The 10,095-nt window shown below is 48.5% G+C and overlaps 1 protein-coding gene and 1 pseudogene across 1 annotated transcript in view; one reads left to right on the top strand and one right to left on the bottom strand.

Annotated features, from left to right (window-relative positions):
- Positions 1–2,460: 2,460 nt before the first annotated feature.
- LOC101990007 lies at positions 2,461–6,010 on the bottom strand (annotated as a pseudogene).
- An 873-nt stretch (positions 6,011–6,883) lies between these two features.
- Gbgt1 (globoside alpha-1,3-N-acetylgalactosaminyltransferase 1 (FORS blood group)) overlaps positions 6,884–10,095 on the top strand; it is a 12,973-nt gene continuing 9,761 nt past the window's right edge. Inside the window, exons 1-3 of the mRNA XM_013355705.2 lie at positions 6,884–7,040; positions 7,803–7,990; positions 8,512–8,574. Coding sequence (XP_013211159.2) covers positions 7,920–7,990; positions 8,512–8,574 — 134 coding nt within the window. The 5' untranslated portion in view covers positions 6,884–7,040; positions 7,803–7,919. The remainder of the gene's footprint in view (positions 7,041–7,802; positions 7,991–8,511; positions 8,575–10,095) is intronic.

Here is a 10,095-nt window from a genome sequence, read left to right as displayed (position 1 = left end):
AAGTGCACCTGGCTTTCTCCCACTCACTTCCTAAACGCACCTGGCTTTCTCCCACCCACCTAAATGCACCTGGCTTTCTCCCACTCACTTCCTAAATGTACCTGGCTTTCTCCCACTCGGTTCCTAAATGCACCTGGCTTTCTCCCACTCGGTTCCTAAATGCACCTGGCTTTCCCCCACCCACTTCCTAAATGCACCTGCACTTTGTCTCACCATGGCCTTTCCCTTTCCCTCCCAGCGCTGATACATTTTTAAATTACGGGGTCTCTCTTGTCTCTCCTTTCCCTTGCTTATCAGCAGCCCTCTCCAGGTCGGTAAGTGTTACAGCTCTGAAGGGAAAGGCATTCTGGCAGTCAGGAGCCAAGGAATACCACAAAGTCACAACAAACCTCACACAATAGATTTATGGGGAAAGACACAAGGGTAGCTGCTTCTGCTCAGGAGAAAAGCAGCAAAGAACTGAGGGGAGGCAGGCAGTGTACAGGATGTCTTGAGGGCAGAGTTTTCAAGAGTAGCAATTTCCAGGGTGGGGACTAGTGTGCTTTCAAGTCCTGAGCTTGGGCTTTCTACTCAGTAGGGCAAAGTTTGGCAGTCTGAATCTCAAGGGGCTGGGTTCTGTGGGCGGAGCTTGGCAGTTGGAGGTCCTCAGGGGCAGGGCCATTTACATTTACTATGGATAAACAATCGGGTCAGGAAGGGTGCAATGTTATCTTTAGATGACTTCTTGCTGAAAGGGTACATCAAAGTCCTTGGGGCTTGATCTTCACCACCACAGGATATAATCAGGAGTTACAGGCCTCTGACTCTATATCTAGCAGCCTGTGATCCTGTAATAGTAACTGATTAAAAATTATGATTAGAGGGCTGGAGAGATGGCTCAGCGGTTAAGAGCATTGCCTGCTCTTTCAAAGGTCCTAAATTCAATTCCCAGCAACCACATGGTGGCTCACAACCATCTGTAATGAGGTCTGGTGCCCTCTTCTGGCCTGTAGGCATACACACAAACAGAATATTGTATACATAATAAATAAATATTTGAAAAAAATTATGATTAGAAATCTTTTGGATCTGTTGTTAAAGAAACCTAAACAAGAAGCTTAAATATTAAACAAGAAGTTTAAAACAACTTTAACATTATCCACACTCAAAAGACAGTGGATCTCTGCTAAACTGAATCTGGTGGACAGAAATCCCATAGATGAATTCTGAACCCTCGCCATCAAAGCAGCCATGGCAAGCTGCATTAGTGACAGTGACTGGCAGCTGGCAGTGGCAGAGAAATCAAAAATAAAACCTATAAACACAGAACACAAAAGTTCACACGCTCAAAGGAGACCAGTCAGAAACAAAACCTGTAGGGGCCACCATTGTTCTCCCTCATCAAGTGAGCCTAATCCATTTCTGTCTCGACTCCCGCATTTGCCACAAGACTTAAGAGGACAATAAAAAACACCCATCTAGCCGGGCGGTGGTGGCACACGCCTTTAATCCCAGCACTCGGGAGTCAGAGGCAGGCGGATCTGTGAGTTCAAGACCAGCCTGGTCTACAGAGCTAGTTCCAGGACGGGCTCCAAAAAGCACAGAGAAACCCTGTCTCGAAAAACAAAAAAACAAAAAAACAAAACAAAACAAAAAAAACCCCACCCATCTAGACAGACAAAACTTTCCAAGCAACCTGGAGAGGAAGCAAGGGAGGAGGAGATGGAGATGCCCTATACATACAAGACTCAGAGCAAGCAGGGTGGAGCTGCAGCCAAGACAAGGCTACGGGACTTCCAACCTTGAAGCTGAGAACAATGTGCATGCAAACCCTTCTGTTGTTACTGCAGAATCAAAGCTCATAGCTGCAGGATCATCAGAAGTTCATAGGGCATCACATAGTGTTGTAAGGGGTCGTTTGTTTGTTCCTGGCTGCTCGGCAGTGCAGACCCAAAATAAGAACACAGAAATTATATTTAATTTAAATAAATTTTTGCTTGGCCCATTAGCTCTAGCTTCTTATTGGCTAGCTCTTACATCTTTTTTTTTTTTTTTAAAAAAAAAAAAGCTTGGGGCATATCTCAAAAATCATTTTGTTACAACACTGGACACATAGATACACACACCTGCACATACCCATGGCCTAATACAAAATAATATATATTCTGCTTTTATGTCACTGGTTTTCCCAGCTAGGGTTTATAAATTAGAGGTACAAAAAATAAAAGCACTGTAAGATTCACATTTCCAAACTATCCACACAGAGTTCCCAGGAGGAGGGGTTAGTGCAGGATGGGAGGGAAGGTAGTGAGATGCCCCAGCTAAGCAGATCATGCTGCAGCACACAGCTCCAACAGGCTGTCAAAGTGCTGCAGCGGTCCCCAGTGCTGCATGACCCTGAAGTCATCATCTCTCAGAGAACTGACTCAGGAGGGACAGGAGCCGCCCTGTAAGGGTCTTCTGAATCTGGATTCTACTGCACTACCAGTAGGGAGAATCAACAAACTTGATCCTGGAAAAGTGTCTGTGCAGCTCCCCACGGCCAATTTTAGGGGTGGTCTCCTTCAACTGGACCATTTGGCCTTCCATAAGTGCCCAACGCAGGCTAAGCTTGCTGATCACCAGAGAGGTGGGGTGGCCGTCAGGGCTCATCCCTGTTGTCCTGGTGACATAAAAGGCATCTTTCCAGATGTCATTGATTTGAACCTCCGAAGTTGTCACTGTGCCAGTGGTGTTGGTCAGGTGCAGGAGGACAGACGGGAAGGCTGGGTGTAGGAGGTAAAGGTGGTAAAGGCCAGGGGCTCAGCTCCTGGGGTGTCATCAGAACTGAGAGATGCAGCAGCCAGTGCTTCTGCCCAGAAGACGAAGACAGACTTCTGGTCTGAAGTAACTGCAGAAGTGGTTGGTGTTTCCTTCATGTGACACGGGATACTGTGACTCCAGATGATGGAGCCAGAGCCACCATCCACCACCATCATCTTTTTCATCCCAACTCCATGCTGTCTGCAGAAGGAAGTCCAATGTCTGATCATCAGTGAAAGACCCAGGAGTGGGCTGGCTGCAAACAGACAAGGACGCAATAAAAAGCGATATACAGAAAAGAAACAGGGGGCTGGAGACACGGCTCAGAGGTTAAAAGCACTGGCTGCTCTTCTAGAGGTCCTGAGTTCAATTCCCAGCAACCACATGGGAATTGAATGAGATCAGAACCAATGAGATCTGGTGCCCTGTTGTGTCATGCAGGCACACATGCAGGCAGAACACTGTATACCTATATAATTAATTAACTAATTAGCTAAAAAAAGAAACAGGCACCTCCCTCCCTTCCCTTGCACCAGCCACTCGAAACAAGCAAATGTTCTAGATAATCTCTAGAGTGGGAAAGCTACTCGGAACAGCAACCATATGAAGGTACTCTGCAAACCTGCGCAGGCCATGAAGGCTCAATTTCCAGAGCGGCATAAGATCTTGTTCCCGGAGCAGGACCAGGCCTTGTCTGGTTGCAATCGAGAGGCTGCTGCAGTTGGAATCTGGTGCCTTCTCCAACTAGAGAAGCTCGACTCCATCACTATAAACATCGAGGAGCTCCGAAAGACTGACAGATCTGTGCTTCTCCCATTCCGGCTCTTCTATCTGCAGAGAGGGTGGTGTGCTGTCTCGATTTTGGGCCTGAACAAAAATGTCCCACAGAGCATTGTATATTTCCAAAGCCAAATATGATGTAGACAGTCCCAGTGGTGGTGATGTAAACCTGGGGACCAATCAGACGCCCCACTCCCATGATGTTGTACTTCACAGGTCAATCCACGGGACTCTCTGTCCAGCCAGATACCAGCAGAAAACACAGATCTGGCTGCAATTCTCCAGTGGCCAGCACCACCAGATCTCTGACGCCATCCCCATCCAGGTCTGGCAGCACCACAACTGGGGTACCAAGGTACCATTAGACAGATGGTTTGGGTTTAGGGCCCACATGACTTTCCCTGATGCTGCACTGAATGCACTGAGCATCTTTTTTAAAAAAAAAAATATTTTTATGGTTTATTTAACTTTATTTTATGTGCATTGGTGTGAAGGTGTCAGATCCCCTGCAACTGGATCTTCAGACAGTTGTGAGCTGCCATGTGGGTGCTGGGAATTGAACCAGGATCCTCTGGAAGAGCAGTCAGTACTCTTAACTACTGAGCCATCCATCTCTCCAGCCCCATGCACTGAGCATCTTGAGTGTCCCCGTCATAAGGCAGATGGTCTCTCTGACTCCTGGAGCCTGCTACACCCTCTGGGGCCCTACCACATAGGTAACTCTCTAGTTACTAAGACACTTGTTCTTCGTCTATTGGAACCCTCCCTGCTTCCTTGCCCCCTCCCACTAGGAGCTGCTTGCTAAGTCCTGCGGCTTCCCTAAGCCCTTCCTGGCCTCCGCAACCATGCCCCTCCCATCTCTCAGCTTCTCGATGCCCTCCTGGGCTTCTTTCTTTTAGTTTCCACTTGGAGCTTATAAAACTCCCTTCCGCGGAGTTCATTCTGCAACCCTTTCTCTCTTCCTCCATGGACTCGGATTTTATTAAAGCCTTACTGTTACTAACATTTCAATGTCCAAATTGGAATTGACAATTGGCTCAACTGTCGATGGTGGCAACTTCTGCCACCACACAAACAAGCTTGCTCTCTCCTCCTCTGTTTCTTCCTATCTACACCTGTCTATGGGTAGCTCCTATACATGGATGTTTATCACCCCTCTAACCAACAGCCTGTCCTAACAGGGATGAGAAACTGCCAACTGCCATAGAGCAGACTGTCAAAGGTTGATGGGGCCGGGGGAGTGCTGGAGAGATGGCTCAGCAGTTATGAGCAGTGACTGTTCTTCCAGGGGACTTGAGTTCAATTCCCAGCACCCACATGGTAGCTAACAACTGTCTGTAACTCTAGTTCCAGAGTCTGAAACCCTCACACAGAAAAAAATGCTGGCACATGAAATAAAAATAAATAATTTTTTTTAAAAAGGCTGATCCAGTTCCCTATAACTCCCTACTATTCATCTCTTCTTCACCTGGACTTACTTACCCCATGCCTGTTTTCTCTATTTTTGCGATAATTCCTGTCCTGAGAAAAAGTCATAAAAACAGGGTTTATGAAAAATAGGATTTAAAAATGATGTTTGTTTAATAAAAGTATTAAAGCTGCACCTTCATGTACTCATATACAAGAATGTACTTTATGCTAGTAAGTTTGTAACGAACTTTGCAACATAAGGGTCACCTGGGTGGTACAGGTTTTAAAAGGTCACAAAAGGTCAGGGAGAGCAAAGGAGACTCAGCATGCATGGCAGGACTGAAGGACCTCAAGAGATCCAGGAAAGGTTTTTGGCGAAAACACAGCCCACTTACCATGACAGTCTAAGAAAGTGTAGAAAGCTTAAGAACGTTCTGAAGGTCTAAGAAAGTGATTTAAGACAATGAACAAATGTTTCAGATTGTCCCCCTCTCTATGCCATTGTTATATTATGATTTCAAAGGTTCAGGAAGCCTATATCACTCAGTGGTTCAGCCAGACCACCGCTGTGGTGGGTCTGAAGGCTGCTCACCAGCAGGTTGCCAGAAGGAGATACTTGTCCCTGTAATGCTTTAATGGACTTCTAAAGCACCTGCCCCCTGTGCTTGCTTTCTCTATGCTCGAACAAGAAATTACTGTCTGCACTGGCCAGAGACTTATGGAGGCTGCCCTTACTGATCCTGTAGGAGACAAGCTGCATATTCAGGTAGGCCTTCTATCTTTTATACAAAATGGGGTATCTCTTATTTCCTAATTAAGGACTCTGGCACCCCAGATGGGAGGCAGGGGTCACTAGTGCACTTTACTATAGGATTTATCACGGCTGCCCATCAGGCGAGATCAAAATACAGAGGGTACGCACCCCACTCTCTCAATCCCTAATTATAGACACGGTAGGAGAAGTGGCCCAACATTCAAAGGTTCTTTCCTCCCTAGCATCTCCCCTCTTGGACAGCACTGACCCTACCTTTGTCCTCATGGCCACTCCATCTCTTGTTTCAGACCTTAACCTCCGCATATCAACTCCTAAATATCACCCTGCCTGACCGCTTTGGAGAGGCCCGGTAGGGTCTCCCTCCTGGGTCAAACTCACACGACCACCATTCCTAACCTTACCCATTGAACCATTAGACTGTCACCTCGCTGCTTACTAAGTGCTCTGAGCTGGAGCGTTGTGGCACAGAGCCAGCGCTACAAACTGCTTTACGATCCTGAGCAAATCCATAATCTCGTTTGAATCTGTTCTTCCTGCGCATGGTTTCTCCCTTTCTGTCCTCTCTCCTAGCAGAGTCCTCTGCATCCATCGTGTTTGGCCGATACTTGTTCAGACATGTTAGTGGGTCCCTCCTAGGATCCTGCGGAGGACAAGGGCGGTCTTTCCTGGAACCGCTAGGTCGAAGAAGGAAGCATGGCCACACGACTGGACTGAGGACGAGACAGGGCCTCCGGGAGAGTCTGAGAGCCGCGGTTAGGTTCAGTGCTCCTGGTTCTCCTTTTCCTTGACTACCTGGAAGGAAGTTTCTCTCTAAAATCGTTTCTCACATCTCTGCGTACAAGCCGCCCTGTGTACCAGGACCTGCGATCCCTGCGTATGAGCAGGACGGGATTTAGAAGGCTAGAGAAGACACTGAACGGTTTAAGCACTCCTCTTAAAGGAAGTGTAGGGCTGAGGCCTGTGGGCGGGGCTCGAGTGTGGCTCACCAGGCCGAAGGAGGGTGGGGGGCGTGAGTGGGTGGGTCTCGGCTTTGCTCCGCCCGAGAGACCAGCTTTGCCCGGCTCCACCCCTTGTAGGATAGCAGTGACCTCCGGGGAGCCGCACAGTTTCTGTTTTCCGGGTTGGGACGTGTTCCTTAATCCGTCCTAACGCCGGTCAGCCCAAAGGGAGTGATTCTGTACCTCCAGGGACAGTCTCACTGAGCTCTACTCTGCCCCACCCGGTCCTCGCACCGCACCCACCGCAGCGGCCGAGGAGGAGATCCGGGAGCCAGTCCAAGTGGGCCAAAGTGCAGGTGCGCAGCGCAGGCTCAGCCTCCTGGAATTGAATCCGCCTTGGACCGGCAGGGTTTACTCCAGGACTTAGGTCTGCCAAGCAGTTCTGTCCAGTTTGAGCCTGAGGCTAGTGTGGCGGGAAGTGGAGAACTTGGTAGGGAAACTAATGTCACAGAGGGCAAGAGAGGGAACGGGTTTGTAGGAAAAACAGAGCGCGCGGAACCCTAGCCCCCTAGGACCCGAGACCTGGGAACTTTCTCCAATTTCCGGTCGACCACAGTCCGCTAACCCTTTGGCGGTGGAGAAACACCAGGCACCAGATCTTTGAGTGGAATGCAGAAGTGCTTTTTGCTGTGTCCTACAGAACCCAGGCCTCGCCTCTCCCAGGTGACCAGGAATTGTTTGTAAACAGAGACAGGGTTTCTCTGTCTTTGGAGCCTGTCCTGGAACTCGCACTGTAGACCGGGCTGGTCTGGAACTCACAGAGATCCGCCTGCCTCTGCCTCCCGAGTGCTGGGATTAAAGGCATGCGCCACCACTGCCCAATGGCTGGGAATTGTTTTAGGAAAAATTCCAAGAACTAAAGTCACCGAGGATGCTGTCCCAATCTGATCCTTGGTGGTCCTTTACTTACTTTTGCTGATGATGAGTCAGCCTACGGACAGACAGACCACTCACTGCCTGGAGGAGACATCCTAGCTGCCCCTGAGTACTGAGACATGGTTCCTTAGTGAGCCCGAGGTCAGCTGATGGAGGAATCTAATTGGAGCCTTTCTTTACAGGAGTTGAGAGCTCAAGAGCTGCAGGTTCCGAGCCTGACAGACCTGGGAGGGAAGTGCCTGATTGGCCAAAGTCCTTGGGGTCGCTAAAGGTGCCTGGCTTCTGTACAGCACCCAGTGATGGCCCGCCAAAAACTGGCCCTGGGCCTGGCATTCTGCCTGCTTGCTAGCACAAGTCTCTGGCTCCTGTGGTGAGTTCCGGTTTGGAGTCTACTCCCTCCCTCTGCATGTCACCCCTAAACCTTGAATACTCATACAGTTTTCCAGGTCCCATCAACCTTTCGAGAGTCAGAATCCTCCAGCCCCAGTCAGACTACCTAGTATTGGCTTCTGTGTTTTGCCTTGATTTGACTTCCTAGCCTTCCTTTAACTTGCCACGTTTTCTGCCTAGACTGTCCTTCAAATGATGTTGATAAGGAACCCTGTTCATGCTCCTAAAGTCACCCCTGTTGGTCTTGTGGGGTGCTGCTGGCACTGCAGGTCTCCTATTTGTGCGTGGGACCTGGTGTCAAGGACATGAGCCATGAGTGAATAGCCATACGGACAAACAGCTACACCCTAGGCCCTGTGCCGGATGCAAGTGTCCTCTGCTGCCAACACAGAGTGACAGGGCTTCCTCCCAACCGCACCACTGGAGGCCTTTGCTCCTGATAAAGTGTACCAAGTCAGCCCCTGAGGCAGAGCATCATTGACGGGTACTTTTTCTTTCTAGGGGATTTGCCAGGGATTGGCTGCTGGTCTCCTATGTGCCTTTTTACCTCCCCTGCCGAGACTCGTAAGTATGGGGCTAGAGGGTTTGGGGGCAGTGTGAGCTGAGTGTATTTGGAGAAACAGGAAAGCTTTTAGGATGACATTGTCTGAGATTTCAGCCTTCAAGCCTCCTTCTGCCCTCAGTGCTTGCTCAGCTGTGGGTCTTGCTTCTTACCTGCTGAGCCTGTTAGATGGGATGGTAGAGATGCCTCTCCTGGATGCTGCGTATGATAGCCTAGTGTCCTAGTGCATAGAAGGTGGTCAGTAAACAGCCCTGTAAGGAAGGAACCTCTTGCTTCATTTGTGTGGATGCAAGAAACCTAGTACCATTGGCTAAAGACTTCCATACACGGTGAACATATTTGACAGCTAAAAGTGAAAAGATGGACCTCGTGAACTTTTGTGTTTTATAGCCTTGAACCATAGACCAGGCTGGCCTTGAACTCAAAGATCCACCTGCCTCTGCCTCCTGAGTGCTGGGATTAAAGATGTGCGCCACCACCTGGCATAACACATTTTATCAAAAACAAAATATAGTAGTAGTATTTTAGTCCTTATTCAGATGTTTATAACAGGATGCCACAGTTCTGGCCCAGAGTCAAGGAGCTACATTTGCTGAATTTGTTGGTGACTATCTTACTGGCAAGGTCCCAGGGCAGCACAGGGTGAGAGGCAGAATGTATCTCTGTGTGTATTTTTTTGGTCTCTTTGTCTTAATCCTTACCTGTCCTCGAACTCTCTAAGTCAACCAGGCTAACCTTAAATTTACAGAGATCTGGCCTCCTGAGTGCTTGGGTTAAAGGTATGTATTACCAAACCTGGCTCTTATTATTAAAATTATACTTATTATTTATTTTTGGTCTGGTTTGGTTTTTGAGATAAGGTTTCTCTGTGTAGTCCTAGCTGTCTTGGAACCCACTCTGTAGACCATCCTGGCCTCAAACTCACAGAGACCCACCTGCCTCTGCCTCCTGAGCGCTGGGATTAAAGGAATGTGCCACCACTGCCCAGCTATTATTATTTTTAATGTGTATGGGTGCTCTGCCTACATGTATATTTATGCACCATGTACTTGGTGCCCTCAGAGGCCAGAAAAGAGTGTCAGATCCCCTGAGGCTGGAGTTGCAGGTGGTTGTGAACCACCGTGTAGCTATTGTATATACTGGGACCTGAACCCAGGTCCTCTGGAAGAACAGCCCTCTCTCCAGTTCCTATACAGGGTCTTATGTAGCTAGAGTGTCTGGCTTAGTCACTGTTTTGTTGCTAGGAAGAGACACCATGACCAAGGCAACCTTGAAAGAAAGTATGAAATGGGGGGCTTGTTTACAATTTCGTAAGTTAGTCCATTATCATCATGGTGGGGAGCTTGGCAGAACGCAAGTAGACATCTACATACTGATCTGCAGAAAGAGAGACTGGGCCTGGCGTGGGATTTTGGAACCCCAAGCCCACCCCTGATGGAGGAAGGTCATTGGTTAATTAAATAAAGAAGCTGCTTGCCCTGATAGGTTAAAACAGGAGGGAGGAGTAAACAGAGCAGAATGCT

Source organism: Microtus ochrogaster, chromosome 4, assembly GCF_000317375.1.
Source record: "Microtus ochrogaster isolate Prairie Vole_2 chromosome 4, MicOch1.0, whole genome shotgun sequence".
In the NCBI taxonomy this organism is placed as follows: domain Eukaryota; kingdom Metazoa; phylum Chordata; class Mammalia; order Rodentia; family Cricetidae; genus Microtus; species Microtus ochrogaster.
This window is presented reverse-complemented; position numbering and strand designations above follow the sequence as displayed.